The sequence below is a fragment of the Rhinopithecus roxellana genome, chromosome 6, assembly GCF_007565055.1.
Source record: "Rhinopithecus roxellana isolate Shanxi Qingling chromosome 6, ASM756505v1, whole genome shotgun sequence".
NCBI lineage: Eukaryota > Metazoa > Chordata > Mammalia > Primates > Cercopithecidae > Rhinopithecus > Rhinopithecus roxellana.
Window position 1 is genome coordinate 49,982,409 of NC_044554.1, and position 17,013 is coordinate 49,999,421.

The following is a 17,013-nucleotide window of genomic DNA, read 5'->3' on the forward strand; positions in this document are numbered from 1 at the left end:
TCTATGCCTAGAAGTCAGTAACTATATGGGAGAAAAATACCCTGAAGTCAGAAAAGATAAGAGGGAGAAATGCCAAAAATATTTCGTGGACACAAGAAAAGGAAAAAATCAACAATTAGTGAACTGGTGGGTTTGAAGACCACCCAGTGGACCAAAGATTGGAGAATAAAGCAGTCTAGCTAAAGACGAGAAGGGCTTGGATTAAGTATCAGAAAGCTGCTCCCAATTGTTCTCAGAATTTTACCGTTATTTTATTATCATTGCCTCCTGCCTCTAATCTGCTGTCCTGAACAAAACCAGGAGAGGTGTGGAGAGAAGGATGTGAGTCTGCTGTCTCTGGCCCTGGGAGGTGAAACTCTGAACCCAGAGAGGCAGTCAGTCAGCACTGATAGCAACCGGTAACTCTGATGCTGAACCCTGAGGTACAGTGATGGTAATCAGAGGCAGAGAGCCATGCCTGCATCTCCTTTGGGAGTTGTGACCTGGAGCCCATGAGGGAGGGAGGGTCAATGAGTGAGCATGAAGCAGAGATGGATATTTAGGAATGTCGGCCTCAATGGCCCTCCTAAGAAAACCATGACACTGGCCAGACTAATGCTCAAGCCGAGGTGGAAAGAGTGCTTGTGAATAGCTGACGTCTTGGACGACTTGTCTTCTTCTTGCTGGGCCATGTCCACCACCTGCCACATCTCACCCACTGAGGAGGCCACAAAGTGCTCTTCGAACTGTTCTTGATTCTGGTCTGGAACAGGGGAAAAGGATGAGGACTGAGCCTTGACTCTGACCTGAACCAGAAAGGAGAAGTTAGAATAGGAAAAACACGTTGAAGCCTAGGGCTGCAGTCCCAGTTGCCCATATCCTTGGCCTTGACCAGACAGGGGATGCTCTTTCTAGAGGTTTTTTCTGCTCTGTGTTCAACCACAGCCCCACTCAAACACACACACACACACACACACACACACCCCATTCCTAAGGCTAGCTGCCTCCTCTAGGGTTTCAGCACTGGGGGAGGCAGGGGCCACCTTGAAGCATGACAAAAGCCAGCCAGTGCATCATGCTTACACACACAGAAGTTGCATGCAAGCTCAGCTGGCCCGTGGTGTTCCTTGACACTATTATTTCACAAGATAACCATCAGCGGGTGGAGTTACCCCCAATAAACCAGACCTACGTCAGATCTCACCCTAGCCTCATTCAGTGACCTGGGGCCCGCCTTCACACAGACCTGACCCTGAGCCTCCAGACTCTCCTATCTTTTTTTCTACCTACCTGAAGAGGGTGTTTTCTCTGTCTGGCTCCTGTCTTCTTTTCTACCTACCTGCAGAGGGCGTTTTCTCTGTCCTGCTCCCATCTTTTTTTCCACCTACCTGCAGAGGGCATTTTCTCTGTCTGGCTCCCAACTTTGGGGCCTGGGCTCCCGTTCAGAGGCTTCACCTGCAGCAGCAGCAAGATGGGAACCAGGAACACTGCCCTGCAGAGCTGGGAGGCCAGGAGAGGCATGAACCTGCGCACTCACTGCCTTCAGCCACCCCCTGCTCCCAGTGACCAGCAGAATCCCTGCACCTCCTGCCCAATTCCTGTCCTGGCCCTTACCCCTTTCCAGAGGCATTTTCTCCCCTTCCCTTCCATAGGACCTCTGACTTCACATGTTCTGTGACATCACAGCCATGGGTCTGACCTTCATTCCGGCTCACTAGAGCATTCCATGGCGAGGCATGAGAATGGAGCACAGCCAACAGGCATGGCAGAGGCTTCCAAGATGAACACAGTGGGTCATCCTGTATTTAGTAACAGAAATGACTTAAAAGTTTGCAAGGTACATTCACATCCATTACACCATTAGATCCACGTGGCAGCCAGGACTGCAAAATCATTGTATTCTCATATCCATTATATGCATGAGGAAACTGAGGCTCAAAGAAAAAATGACTCTCTCACTCAAAATCATCCAAATATTAAGGGGCAGAAAAGGACTCTTGATTAACTTTTACTTTTAAATATGATATCTTCCCACTATTCCATGTGGCCTTTCTGTAACAAGAGTGGTTTGCATAGGATGAGGCCCAGAACAGACGTGCCAGCCAGGATTCTCAAGTCGTGGGCATGAACATGCTGCTCTACATGAAGCATGGGTCAACCAGAAAATAAAGATGGGAGGAGCATAGGGCAAGGGCACATGCTTTGTGTGTGTATAAAAGACAGAGAGAGGGAAATAGAGACAGGCAGAGACAGGCAGAGACAGACAGAGGCATAGAAAAAGAGAGAGAGATAGAGACAGGCAGAAACTGAGGGGTAGAGACAGAGAGAGATAGAGATGCAGAGACAGAGAGACAGATGAAGAGAGAGTGATCAGAGAGAGAGAGAGACAGAGCAGGGTGCCTTGCAGCCAGTAGAACCCATTCACACCCTCTCTTCACCCTCCCCAGGTTTTCCCCCTTTTCTAGCCTTTGCCCTCTCATACCACCAGGCTGAAACAGCCTCTTCTTTCATTTTACACCTGTCTGTACTCTTAGACAGAAAGAAAAGGTTGTTAGAGACTCATCTCCAACCTTATTGCTTGGCGGAAGGAGTTAAGAGTCTGCAGAGAAGCCGCAGTGTGGCAGGGAGTCTAGGATCCCAAATAACAGATCTGGAAGAATCCTGCCTCAGTACCTGGATCCACCTCCTGCTCATGAGCCTGGCGAGCACAGATCTGTTGGCAGCAACCGGCTGTGGGTAATCACCCCCAACTGCTTCTTGGGCAGAGATGGTTGGAGGGTTGTGAGTTAGGGAGACAGAATGAAGGCCTTTTTTCAAAAACCAGCAACAGAGACGTGGGCCATGAGATGCAGGATGGCTGCTAAGACAGGTAAGAGGAGACTTTAGTCACTCCTGAACTCTCATAACCAGTTCACACCGCTCCTGCTCATCCGTGCATACCAGACCTGAATGAAACACCACAGGCAGGTCCAAGGACACTGCGGAGACAGGCACCCTTTCTGCAAGAGCAAACTGCAGACAGAGAAACACACAAGGAGATGCTTTCCCACAGAGGTTACTTGTGTTAGCAGACATGCCCACATGGATGCTGTCTCGCATACGGCAGACACCATCTCTTACACTTCCTGATGGTCCAAGCCAGATGACAAGGGACTGGGGAGTGGTACAGGAGGTCACTTGAAGGTGAGTAAGGAAAGATTCAAGTAGGCAGATGACCATGCTCACCCCTACCTTGAACCCATTGACCTGAGATCTGAAGAATGATGCTTGAATGGAAAAAGCCATCACTAATCTCCTCCCTCCTGGCTATTTTTGGGGGAGGAGCCTCTTGGTTTCCTGGCAAAAAGAGAAGCCATCTCCCGCTCTGTGGGAATGAATGGGTAGGGTGGCTGGGGTGAGAATTGCCTCCCGGGCAGGCTTGAGTGGAAATAACTGAGTTGTTTCCATTACTTCCATTTCCTTACCACCACCACCCACCTGACACCACCCCCGCACCCAGTGTTGAAAGAGATAAAGTCTTGCAGAAAACAGGGAATCCCTTAAATACATTTTCTTATTACAAAAGTATAAAATACAGAAAAATACAAAATCCCAAAAAGGCTAATGATTCCACCATCCAGTGATAATCAGTTTGTTTTTTTTGAGATGGAGTCTCGCTCTTGTTGCCCAGGCTGGAGTGCAATGGCACGATCTCGGCTCACCCGCAACCTCCGCCTCCTGGGTTCAAGTGATTCTCCTGTCTCAGCCTCCCGAGTAGCTGGGATTACAGGCATGTGCCACCACACCCAGCTCATTTTGTATTTTTAGTAGAGACGGGGTTTCTTTCTGTTGGTCAGGCTGGTCTCGAACTCCCGACCTCAGGTGATCTGCCCGCCTCGACCTCCCAAAGTGCTGGGATTACAGGTATGAGCCACTGTACCTGGCCACAGTTAGTTTTAAGGTATATTATTTGAATCCTTTTCTTTTATTTATTTATTTCTTTTTTTTTTAGACGGAGTCTCTCATACTGTCGCCCGGGCTGGAGTGCAATGGTGCAATTTCGGCTCACTGCAACCTCCACCTCCTGGATTCAAGTGATTCTCCTGTCTCAGCCTTCTGAGTAGCTGGGATTACAGGTGGCTGCCACCTTGCCCAGCTAATTTTTTTTTTTTTAATTTAGTAGAGACGGGGTTTCCCCATGTTGGCCAGGCTGGTCTCAAACTCCTGACCTCGTGATGTGCCCACCTCGGCCTCCCAAAGTTCTGAGATGACAGGCATGAGCCACCGCACCTGGCCCTGAATCCTTTTCCTAGATGGCTGTGGCCACGTGGGGTGGGAGTGTAATTCTTAAAAATGGAAATCTAGGAATTATGTTTCCTCCTCCTCCTTACTATGTTAGAATAAGAGGTCAGACTGCTTTGGTGTGAAGGGTTCTGGGACCTGACAGTGTAGTTTGGTGCCCCCAACCCAGTTCTCCCGGGTGCTTGGAGGCATTACTGACCGTGCATCAGCAGCAGGGAAGCTGTTCTCTGAAGGGGAGAGTTTGCAGGCGTCCTCACTTGCAGAAAGCTGAGAGAGGCATGAAAAGAAAGGAGAGAAAAGGAAAAATAGAATGGTAATGTTGAATATCACAAGAGGAAGAAACAGTAGGGAGAGAAGGCCAGGAGAGAACAGGAGAGATTCCGAATCTCTGGTCTACCAGCTGGGACTGCGGGGGACACCATGGTCCTCACTCAGGCTACTTGTCCATGCCCTTCCCACTGGGGAGGACAAGGTAGGCAGAGAAGGGCAAGTGAGAGGGAGAAGGCTCAGGGATGGCGGTGGGAAGGGGAGGCCTGAGCACTGGGCCTCCCCTTTCTCTTCCCCAGACCCCTGGACAATGCCCTTGGCGGCAAGTCCCTGCACACCTGCTCTGTGCAGCTCAGACTGGGCCAGCCTCCTCCCCTGCCGGCCCCCCATGTCCCAACCCCCCTGCCCCAGGACCAGCTTTATGGGTTGTAGTTTCCTTGGCAGGTGCTCCTTTCCTGGCCTGCCTCGCTTATCAAGGCATCTACAACCCCCACCTCACCCTTATCGCTCCCTCCATCTCCTTAGACTGGAAGTCACTCCACAAGGGCGTCACCCCCAGTGAGGCAGAAAAATGTCCCACAAATGGAGCCCTCCCCACTCCCAGTGAGAACATAATTCCACTGTATATTTTTTTTTTTTTTAACTTTTCCTTCTGGCTTTTAATAAGAAAAAGATCCAAATGTTCCCCCTTTGGAAACATCAATGAATATTAGCTCCTCTTAGTTTCCCTATGTATTTTCCTTTCAATTCTTGTCCTTCTCTAAAGGTTATTTGGTCCGTCCGTCAATCTCAGGAGCAGATCTCTCTTTCTTACAACAAAAGAAGGGGGCAGTCCCCACTCCTCAAGACCCCCAGAGGGAGGGTCCCAGCGTATCCTCACGCTAGTCTCTCACATTTTTATGGCCAAAAGATTCCCAAGAAGTAACAAGTTCTGGAGAGTGGTTTGGAGCTGAGATCCCAAGTTCATGGCCAGTTCCAGTCTCGCCACTAGCCATGGGGCTTGGGGCGAGCACACCCAAGAATTCTCACACAGAGAATTCTTCCTTGTTCTCATTTACCTGATAGGTCTATTGAGTGAATGCAATTCAATAATACTGATGTACCTCTTTGAAAACAATGAGAACATAAATACAAGCTATCATATACAGAAGTCCCCTCTTAACCTCAGGGGATACATTCCAAGATGCCCCAGTGGATGCCAGGAACCTTAGATAGCACCAAACCCTGTGCATACTACCTTTTTTCCTATATATATACATATATACCTACATATGATGAAATTTAATTTATAAATTAGGCACAGTTAAGAGTTTAGGCCAGGCACAGTGGCTCACACCTGTAATCCCAGCACTTCAGGAGGCTGAGGCAAGCAGATCACCTGAGATCAGGAGTTTGAGACCAGCCTGGCCAACACAGTGAAACCCTGTCTCTACTAAAAATAAAAAGATTAGCCGGGCGTGGTGGTGGGCACCTGTAATCTCAGCTACTACAGAGACTGCAGAAGGAGAATAGCTTGAACCTGGAAGGTGGAGGTTTCAGTGAGCCGAGATCACACCATTGCTGTCCAGACTGGGCGACAAAAGTGAAACTCTGTCTCAAAAAAAAAAAAAAAAAAAAAAAAAAAAAAAAAAAAAAAGAGTTTAACAACAATGAAACAAAACAGAAAATTATAATAATATAAAGTTATGTGAGTGCTCTCTTTCTCTCTCTCAAAATATGTTATAGTGCTGTGCCCACCTATTTTCCAACTGTGGCTGACCTCAGGTAACTGAACCGTAAGAGAGTGAAACTGTGGATAAGGGAAACTACTTAATATAGAAAATATAATATAAAATATATAAAATTACACAACATTACTCATTCCTCCTGGTGTTTCATTCCTGGAAAGAGTCCCAAACATGGAATCACGATTTTTTTGTCGTCTACCTTTGCCCAGTTTCTGCTGTTCAACCTCCACAGTAACTCAGGGCCCCTGGGGGCTCCTCTGGCCTGCCTCCCCAGGTACCAGAGAGCCTGCTCGGTGATGCTCCAGGAAGCTGGCTGGTCACAGTCATGAGGAATTCTAACAGAGAGGGGTTGGCCTGGGAAGAGGGGGACAGAAACCCTCCTTTGAGATGCAGGGTTGAGGACAGAGATGAGAAGACACATAAATGGGAAGCTCTGAGAAGAAGCCCAGGGGGTCTCTTGAGCCCACTTGTGGAAGGAGGATTGGCAGTGATTGAGTACTTGTGACATATGCTTTACAGATGCTCCTGTGAGGCAGCATAGCTGTTACCCCAATTCCACAGGTTAGGAACTGAGACTGCGAGGTCTCACCTAACTGTAAGGGATAAGAGTCAGGATTTGTACCAGGCTCTGCCTGACTCTTGAGCTGGAGGTCTTTACTTCCTTCTCTCCTTCATCCAACTAACCATGCACCTTGTTTGTGGACCCACCTTCCATCCCTTTTCTTTTCTGAATTCCTCTGCCCCACCCCTCAGCTTCTCTGGGTCTCAACCATCCCAGCCCACAGTTAGGAACCTTCTTTCCCCTCCTCCTTTTTTTCTCCAGGGTGGTTCTGTGGCCCTGGGGCTCAGCTCTGCAAAGAGCTCCTCCCCCTCCAGGAAAAGCACTCCTCCCCAGGTAGGCCGGTCAGTCTGCTCAGCGCACCTGCATGCACACACACCACCTCACAACCACATACTGCATGCAGACACACCACCTCACAACCACACACTGCATGCACACACACACACCACAGCCACACGCTGTGCATACACGCACACCTCACAACCCACGTACTGCATGCACACACACACCCACAAGCTGCATGCTGCATACACAAGTCATACAGGAGATAAACTCAGAGTATCAGCCCCAAACAGACCCCATCTCTTTCTCAGTTGCTGTCATCCTAGACCTGTTTCTTTCACCACATTTCTATAATCTGCCAGTGCCTGCAAGGAGAAGCATGGGGGGTTTTCTATCTAAGGCAGAAGGGCCTAGGAGCCAACTCCAGAAACTTCTGCCCTCCTTTCTTGTCAGAGAACAAGACTGGGACCAGCACCTGGACAAGCTTCATATGCTGCAGCAGAAGAGGTAGGCTTCCCAGAAGGATTCGTGGCCCTACCGCTGTGATCATCAGACCTTCTGACCCACCTGGGCCTGCTTCCCGAACAGAGCACCCCAGAATTCAGTGCCAGCCACTCGGACACACCCTTTCCTCCAGCCCACCCAATTATGGAATCCCAGCTGGCCCCTTTTAGTGGTGGTGGAGGACGTGACTTTGGGCCACACAGGGAAATCTTGAGGGTAGGCCTAAGGACAGAGGCAGAATGACAGCCGAGGGGGAGTGAGAGGACCAAAAAGGACCAGAGGGAAGAAGCCAGGGTGTGTGGGATAGGTAAGGCAGGCAGAAGCAGGCTGCTGGAGAAGGGAGGCACTCCTGTGAGTGGTGGAATCATGATGAGGAAACACCATTCATTTGAATGAAAGTGGATTGTGTGGGAAAGGGGAGGAGAGCTTTGTTTGGGGTAACACTGGGTGCTGACCAGCTGAGGAGGGCAGCTCAGGCGACACTGGAGGGTTCTGAGTTCAGTCCATCTGCCTTTTATTGAGTCTACTGTGTGCAGAAGGGTGCTAGGTCCCAATGACACAAAGATTGAATGAGACTTGTGCCTGCTCCTGGAGAGCTCTCAGTTCGGGCAGGGCTAGCACACCTGCAGGTAAATCATTTCATGGCTTAGCCCTGAGGTCCAGTCCCAGGAAGAGCAGCTGGGGCAGAGACGAATCCTATGGGCAGCCTCTGCCTCCAAGTGTTTTGGGGCTTGCCTCTCGCCCAAGAGCTGCCTGAGGGGTGAGGTTGATGAGCAGACATTAGCAGTCACAAAGGTCTCCCCTGTACTCCAGAAGATTCCTGTGCTTGGTTCAATGCCCTGCTGTCCTCGTCTTCAAATTCTTAATAATTTTGAACAAGGGGTCCTGCATTTGCAGGTTTACATTGGGCCTGGTCCCAAGTCCCTCTGAGCCCTCATACTGGCAAGCCCTCTGCTTCCTCACCTCCCCATCCAATACCTGCAGTGGAATTTTCACCTTACTGCTTTAGAGTGGGACCCCTGGGTCTCTGAGAAAGTGAGCCTCCAGCCCAAATCTGGACCCTCTGCAGAGGGGCAGTGGGGCTAGAGGGCCAGGGAGGCAAGGACTTTCTTTGTGCAGTGGCCTCAGGAAGGGGATGAGTTTGCAATCTCAGCCCTGACCACTCTGGGCTGGTCAGGGACACTGGGCTCCCTGGGACTGATTCCCTGGGTGAGAAGGGGCAGGGAACTGACTCCTCACAATGGCCCTTCCTAGGAGCACTGCTCTAACAGGTAAACCCAGGCCCCAACTTTAGATTAAAAGCTTCTTCTTTAAATGAAAACACTTTGGCTGGGTGCAGTGGCTCACACCTGTAATCCCAGCACTTTGGGAGGCTGAGGTGGGTGGATCACCTGAGGTCAGGAGTTCGAGACCAGCCTGGCCAACATGGTGAAACCCCGTCTCTACCAAAAATAAAAAATTAGTCAGGCATGGTAGTGGGAATCTGTAGTTCCATCTACTTGGGAGGCTGAGGCAGGAGAATTGCTTGAACCTGGGAGGCGGAGGTTGCAGTGAGTTGAGATCACACCACTGCACTCCAGTCTGGGTGATAGAGTGAGACTCTGTCTCAAAAATAAATAAATAAATAAAATAGAAACATATTTTCTCTCTGGCTCCTGGGGCTATTGAAAGAGAAGGATTTGGAGGTGGGGACCTCAGAGGAGCCACTTATTGGCCTGTCCTTTCTGTTCTTCCCCCCACACCCTGTGCTTGTCTTTGGGCCCAATACACATATGTCTAGTCAGAGAGGTTCCAGTTTTATCTCTTGTTGGATTCAAATCTGGGTGTGGTAGAAACAAAGATTAATAGAGGTCCTGTAGAATGAATATCTCAACCTGTTTTGCCTTGAGACACCCAAATAAACAAGCTGTTTAGAACCTTGCATCTAAGGGTGTCACGCAGAAGAAACAGATACCCTGTAACTCACCCCACAACTCTCCACCCCCTGCAGGGACCTGTATCTAAATAACTGGAGGAGGCTGTGCGCAGTGTAATCTCAGCACTTTGGGAGGCTGAGACGGGCGGATTGCCTGAGCTCAGGAGTTTGAGATCAGCCTGGTCAACATGGCAAAACCCCGTCTCTACTAAAAATACAAAAAATTAGCTGGGCATGGTGGTGCGTGCCTGTAATCCCAGCTACTCGAGAGACTGAGGCACGAGAATTGCTTGAACCTGGGAGGCAGAGGCTGCAGTTAGCTGAGATCATACCACTGCACTCCAGCCTGGGCAACAGAGCAAGACTCTGCCTCAAAAAAAAAAAAAAAAAAAAAAAAAAAGCCCGAGGGAATAGTCAGAACTTTAGTGCCTCACAAATTTGAAAATGCCTAAGAAAGATCTAGCAGTCGGTCCATTCCTCCTCCCTCTCTGTTTTGGTCTCCCAAACTCCCCTTGGTTAAAGACAGTAGGTTCAGCAGGCCCAAAAGCAGGGGGACCGCAGATGGAAGTGCCCTCTGTCCCGCTCTCCAACTATCCAGGATCTGAGACGGTTACTCTGGTTAGATGAGTTCAGCCAAGCCTAGGGGCCTCTTCTCAGAGACTCTCACACCACTCTTTCCAGACCACAGGTTCTCTTCCTATTAACTCTTCCCCTCCAGCAGAGCTTCAGGGGCCACCCTCTCAGGAGAATCACCATGAAGTGAATTGCAAGGAAGGCTCTGGGGCTGACCCTTGCCCAAGACCACCCTCGGTCATTCGAGTCCAGTAGGCACTTCTTTCCAATTTGTCACTGCACACTGTGTGAGTCACATTGGTCTTAAAGAATGTCTCAGATCCCCTTTGCCCTTGGCCTCATTCTGCTCTGTCTCTTCCAAACTCACATTCACCTTTCCCCAGGATTCTAGAGTCTCCACTGCTTCGAGCAGCCAAGGAAAATGACCTGTCTGTTCTTAGGCAACTTCTACTGGACCGCACCTGTGACGTTCGACAAAGAGGTGGGATCTGGATTTAATGGGATGGAGGTGGGAGCAGAAGCACCTACCCCTCCTCCCCAAGACTTCAACTTTGTGAAATGGGGCCTTGGAGGGTGTCTCTGGAGCCTGAGGCCCCTTCCTCAAGGGAATCTGAAAAGTGTCTAACATTTCTGTCTTACTCTACTCCAGGAGCCCTGGGGGAGACGGCGCTGCACATAGCAGCCCTCTATGACAACTTGGAGGCAGCCTGGGTGCTGATGGAGGCTGCCCCAGAGTTGGTCTTCGAGCCCACCACATGTGAGGCTTTTGCAGGTAAGGAGGCTACACAGTAATTCAAGGTGGAAGCTTTGAGATGGAAGGTGTGCTGTTGTCTCTTAAAATTGGCTTCTGAAGGATGGGTTGGGGTGGGGTGATAGAGGGTCAGGAGAACAGGCTCAGTTGAGTTGGGAGAAATGCAAATGTCTTGGTCTTGGCTTTTACCAATCTGTGGCTTCCTTTAGCATTTCCTTTCAATCCTCCCACAGTCCCTGTAGGACCTATCTCAATTTCTTTCTCTCATAGCAACACGAGAACAATTGTATGCATAGCAATCCCCTACTGGCTAACAATAACTGAGGGGTGGGTCAATGAGCAGAGCAGCCTGAAGGACAAATTGCTCTCAGTCCCAGGCCACCCTGCCAAGTCCAGGGCACAAGTCTATGCAAAGATCTATCAGGAACATCCTGAGAGGGATGGTGGGGGATGCTGTGTCCCTGAGAGAACTGGGGACAGAGGCAGACCCCTGATGATGGCTGTCTCTGGGCCAGGTCAGACTGCACTGCACATCGCTGTTGTGAACCAGAACGTGAACCTGGTGCGAGCCCTGCTTTCCCACAGGGCCAGTGTCTCTGCCAGAGTCACAGGCACTGCCTTCTGCCATAGTCCCCGCAACCTCATCTATTTTGGTAAGAGCAGGGTTGGGCTTGGAGGATGGTTGGCTGGAGAGGCGGGCAAGGCAGAGGGAGGCCAGGGCAGGAGGTTCCTGCCTTCAGCTCCATCTGTTGGGCAGCTGGGATGGGCAGCCCTTCTAGGGCTTAATTAAGCCAGAGGCCAATTCCCCTAATGATCCTTCCTCTGGTTCTGCTGGAGGAGTATCCCTCAGCCTAGAACTGAGATGTGGGGGATGAGGAGGAGGCCATTACTTGGGGGAGACTGCCCACCCCATCCTGCCATCCTGCGTTCTCCTGCCATGGATCTCTCTGTGTCCACAGGGGAGCACCCTTTGTCCTTTGCTGCCTGTGTGAACAGCGAGGAGATTGTGCGGCTCCTCATTGAGCATGGAGCCGACATCCGGGCCCAGGACTCCCTGGGTAAGAGCTGGGATGGAGAGGGGAGCTGAGATGCTGCAGGGAGTGAGGGACAGGGTGAGGAGAGGGACTGGGACCTTCAGGAAGACCCCAGGGTGGGGATGGGGACATCAGGGACTTTAGGCCAGTGCCCACATGATACCCTGTGTCCTCCCCAGGAAACACAGTGTTACACATCCTCATCCTCCAGCCCAACAAAACCTTTGCCTGCCAGATGTACAACCTGCTGCTGTCCTACGATGGACATGGGGACCACATGCAGCCCCTGGACCTCGTGCCCAATCACCAGGGTCTCACCCCCTTCAAGCTGGCTGCAGTGGAGGGTAACACTGTGGTGAGAGACACTCCCCATCCCTGAGGTGTCTTTCTAATGACCCTCAACCTACCCCCTGGCCCTGGGAGAAATAGAGGTGAAGGATCCACCTTTCTCTAAAATCTCTTTTCCCCAAACTCCTCAAAGGGATGGTGGTCCCTTGCTTCCTATTCCACCACTGAAATCTTCAGCTTCATGTTCCTTGGCTCAAGAGGATTTGAGAACCTCACGTTAATGCATGTGCTATGGTAACCCAAAGCTCTAGCTTCCTTTGCCTATTTTCTTCTTTCTGAGCTTTCTGGGGTTGTGAAGCAGGAAAGATGACAAAAAAGGGGAAGCTTGTAGATGCAGAGGTTTGCTGATTCCCACTGTCTGTCTGTCTCAAGGGGTGGGCAACTGGCTCCATGCAATGGAGTTGCTCCCCTTGACCACCTTCTCACACGTTGGCCCCCTCACTCATCCTGGTGGTCTCACAGATGTTCCAGCACCTGATGCAGAAGCGGAGGCACATCCAGTGGACATATGGACCCCTGACCTCCATTCTCTACGACCTCACAGAGATCGACTCCTGGGGAGAGGAACTGTCCTTCCTAGAGCTTGTGGTCTCCTCTGATAAACGAGAGGTATGGATGCCAAGGAGGATCAGGGCTGTCATGTGAAGGAATTTAGTGTTTGTGCAGATTCTGTCCACTTACTAAGATCCTGGGCCCGAGGCACTTCCCAGCCTTATAGGTGGAGATGAGAATAGTCTCCTGGGACCTGGGGAAAAGTCCAATGCACACTCCTCTCCTGAATCCCCTGTCTCTCTGCTTAGCTCCAGTCCCTTCTACCTACCTTTCTCATTCTAACATTTCAGATGAGAAACTCCAAATAAGAGGTGTTTCCTCATATTCATTCATTGGTTCAGCATTGATATGGTTTGCATTTGTGTCCAAATGCAAAAATTTCACGTCGAATTGTAATCCTCAGTGTTGGAGAAGGACCCTGGTGGGAGGTGATTGGTTCTTGGGGGCAGACTTCCCTCTTGATGCTCTCGTGATAGTGAGTTTTCACAAGATCTGGTTGTTTAAAAGTGCGTGGCACTCCGCCTGCTCTCTCTTCCTCCTGCCCCGGCCATGTAGGATGTGCCTGCTTTCTCCTTGGCCTTTTTCCCTGATTGTACATTTCCTCAGGCCTCTCCAGAACCTGTACAGCCTGCAGAACCATGAGCCAATTAAACCTTTTTTATTTATAAATTACTCAGTGCCAGGTAGTTCTTTATAGTAATGTGAGAATGGACTGATGCAAGCATATTGAACATCTGCTGTGTGTCAGGCACTATACAAGAAACAAACAATACAGAAATAAATACAACACAGTTCTTGTTCATCAACTTCCTCAATTCTCAGTCCCTGCCCTGAATAATTGCAACAGAGTATGACATATGCCATAATAGTTGTGTGTACCATGCATGCAGACAGCCACATTGAGGTAGAGTTAATTTGGCTTGGACAGACCAGGGAAGATGTCACAGAGGAAATGCTGGGGCTGGATCTTCAAGGAAGAATTGGGAGTCACCAAGAAGATGAGAAAAGAAAGAGCTTTTTAGAGAGGGAGCAACATATAGACCATTCAACAATGCTGGGTTGAGTGATGTGAGGGAAAGGAAAATTTGCTGAAGACTGCAGTAGAGAGGAGAAAAGACTTCCAGGTTTCAGGACACTCCATGAGAGTGCCAAGATATGGTTTTTGCTTTTTATCTGCCATGTGAGAATTTCCCAGGAACCTTTATAGAGCCAGAAAATATGAATGATTATTAATACTAACGAATAGAAGAAAAGTTGAGTGGCCAGTTTGTGAGATCTTCCTCAGAGAATATCCCTGGAAACAGATACACCTTGAGCAGGATTTCTTAGGTATTGAAAGTACAATCCCACTGTGTGGATATCGCCACCACACATCCTTGGTCTTTGATTTAAGCTATTCTCAATATTCTCTAGCAGGTTTCATACATGTCTTGGGCCACTTGCTTTTTTCCTCCGTAAATCTTCCTTTCTAGCTCCCTTTCACATCCTTCACTACCTTCAGCTGTAGTTCAGAAGACCTAGACTCCTGCCTTAGGACAAACTAGAGGCTTTCTGACTGGGGATCCTTCAGCTTCCTGCCCTACACTGCCAGGCATGTCTGGAAACTGCCCACTGTCTCTCTTCTCCCCTCCAGCTTCAATAGAAAAGGTATTCATGCTGTTAACGGCTAACCACTCTACTGCGCTTTGAATCTGCCTCTTTCTAATTTCTCAGATGCCTCCTCCCATCCATCATCCCCTCTCCTGTGTATCTTTAACGTCTCACTGGCTGCTTATATCAGAGCACCATCCCACCCTGCCACATCCTACTGCCTGTAACCTCCATTGCTTCTTTCCAGCCCAACAATACTTCTAGAGCAAATCTGACCACTTCCCTGCTTGAACTCCCCAGTTGCTTTCTGTTATATTTAGAAAAAAACAAAAATACAAACTTCTTACCTTGGCGTTTACGATGCATGATGATCTGGCCCTTTTCTTCCTCAGTCATTATCATTTCTGACTACCACTCCCAATAGATTCTCCCCTCTCCCCAACCGCATCTCAACTGCAAATGGGCAATGGTTTCTCAGACCTTCCCGACCTGGCAACTGCTGCTACCTTATGGTATGATCTTTCCTAACTCTCCCTTTACTCAACTAACTACTACTCATCCTTTAAATCCTCGTTGGTGCTATGGCGCCTTGTGGTTACTGCTATAATCGTTTACCTGTATCACTAGCACAAGGCCCAGCCATATGCGAGAAATATACTAGTTGTCTGTCAAAGAAATGACTGACGAGCTGAATGAGTGATGGTTGCCGCCCTGCCTCTTCTGGTACCCAGTAGGATAAACAACATCCTTCTGTGTTGGTCATCCCAAGTTTCACTCTACTTCCATGCCAGGCTCGCCAAATTCTGGAACAGACCCCAGTGAAGGAGCTGGTGAGCTTCAAGTGGAACAAATATGGCCGGCCGTACTTCTGCATCCTGGCTGCCTTGTATCTGCTGTACATGATCTGCTTTACCACATGCTGCGTCTACCGCCCCCTTAAGTTTCGTGGTGGCAACCACACTGATTCTCGAGACATCACCATCCTCCAGCAAAAACTACTACAGGTGATTCTCCTTGGAAGGGGATGAAAGGAAATTGCATCATGGGGTGATGGTGCTGGAAATGAAGCCATGTTGCTCAGGGACAATGCCACTTTCTGGGTTCCAGAAGGTTTAGGCTCCTAAACACCCAGGAGACATTAGACATGAGACCAAGAGGTCTCATGTAGAAATTAGACATGAGACCAAGAGGCCAGAGATGGAGTTTAATGAGCACAAGAGCATTTGTCCAGGGAGCTGTGGATTTTCTCACACAAACTTTGAAAGTGTGCTTGGCATGAGTAAGCCTGTGCTTTTGTGAAATTTTTTGGTAATTTACAAAAAGGATCAGGGTTTTGTAGTGGGATGTTCAAGGTAAACTCTATTGCTCCAAGGAGGAAAATTGTGCTCCAAGTCCATTTCTGAGTCCATTTTTGTTGTGTTGGGGCAACACAAACAGCCTGTTGGCCTGCATCCTCTTCTGTGTGTTGTCTGTATGGGCCCATGGGAATAATGTGTCAGCTGTCTGACTGCCTTTCAGACACTATGCAGAAGGATGTCTGGATTGGGTATCAGGTTGAAGTAAATACTCTCTGAGGCTGCATTTATTGTTGTGGGCCTGCCATTCTGTGTTGTGGTGGCCAAGGGAAAACTAGGGTGAGGTAGAAGACTTATTAGAGGTACAGAGTAAATACAGAAATCTGCTGTTGAAGAAAGTAAACCCTCCTTTTAGTGCAACACAAAGGGTAGACTCTAATGAGCACTTCTGCATATATATATTGAACAAATATAGCTACATTTGGGGGGTTGAGTCTTTGTGGATTACTAAAATTTTTGTCCTGGTGAGCTGAAAATACCCAGAAGGTGATGTAGGTATGTAGCAGAAAGCAAAAGACCAGGAGAAAGAATTTTGCAAAGCAAGTGAGAACTAAGTGATTGGAGATTTATCTCAATGCAGGAGAGAGCAGTCATAGGTATAGCTCAGCCTGGACTAGGAAGCAGGGTAGTTTGGGTCAGAAAGAGAATATAAACTTTCTATAGCCAAGAAGCAAAAACCCTGAGTTGGTTTAGACCAAAGACAGTGGTATGCACAGAGAACAGGGCAAAGAGCCCCAATGAACCCCATGACAGGTAGAGACACTCCATCTCTCCTGTTTCTAGAATTGCCTATATATATATATTCAGTGTGTCGTGTGTCCAGATCCACTGCCTCTCACCAAGTAGGGCTTGCTGCCTGGGGAAGACAAGCCTGAATGTGTTAGAGATGCTGGAAGCAGTTGTGCTCCATACATCTCAGTCTAGGCACAAAAGTTGTCCCTGGCATGGAGACATGAGGGAAATAAGGACAGTTAGGAGATGGCAAGTGGAGGGAGGAATAATTAGAGATTGAGAAAACAAAATAAGGTGGGGATTGCTGGACTTTTCCAATGCTCCTGGCTCTATGTCCTCAGATGTGTCTTCTCCAACCTTCCTTTGTCTTAAACTTACTTGGAGATTTTCTGCATTTCAAATGTAGACAGGACTCTGGATTAAAAGGTGGGCAATGCTGAGCCACTGATGACCAAAAATCTCCTTCCTGTGTGTCTCTATCTCTTTGGGACCGGGCTAGTCATGTACAAACATATTCATTTGATCCAGATATTCTATATTTAAAAGATCACCTCCTTTGCT

General features: G+C 49.0%; 2 protein-coding genes across 2 annotated transcripts in view; one reads left to right on the forward strand and one right to left on the reverse strand.

The window, feature by feature from the left end:
• Nucleotides 1-229: 229 nt before the first annotated feature.
• Nucleotides 230-1,616, reverse strand: LLCFC1 (LLLL and CFNLAS motif containing 1). The gene is made up of 2 exons (XM_010379386.1): nt 1,368-1,616; nt 230-742 (listed from the first exon to the last, which is right to left on the reverse strand). The coding sequence occupies exons 1-2, from the start codon at nt 1,498-1,500 to the stop codon at nt 507-509; spliced, it is 369 nt and encodes a 122-aa protein (XP_010377688.1). The 5' UTR covers nt 1,501-1,616; the 3' UTR covers nt 230-506.
• Nucleotides 1,617-7,098: 5,482 nt separating this feature from the next.
• Nucleotides 7,099-17,013, forward strand: part of TRPV5 (transient receptor potential cation channel subfamily V member 5) — a 32,786-nt gene continuing 22,871 nt past the window's right edge. The window contains exons 1-9 of the mRNA XM_030932922.1: nt 7,099-7,206; nt 7,240-7,605; nt 10,474-10,571; nt 10,740-10,862; nt 11,357-11,494; nt 11,801-11,899; nt 12,055-12,230; nt 12,686-12,832; nt 15,157-15,369. Coding sequence (XP_030788782.1) covers nt 7,181-7,206; nt 7,240-7,605; nt 10,474-10,571; nt 10,740-10,862; nt 11,357-11,494; nt 11,801-11,899; nt 12,055-12,230; nt 12,686-12,832; nt 15,157-15,369 — 1,386 coding nt within the window. The 5' untranslated portion in view covers nt 7,099-7,180. The remainder of the gene's footprint in view (nt 7,207-7,239; nt 7,606-10,473; nt 10,572-10,739; nt 10,863-11,356; nt 11,495-11,800; nt 11,900-12,054; nt 12,231-12,685; nt 12,833-15,156; nt 15,370-17,013) is intronic.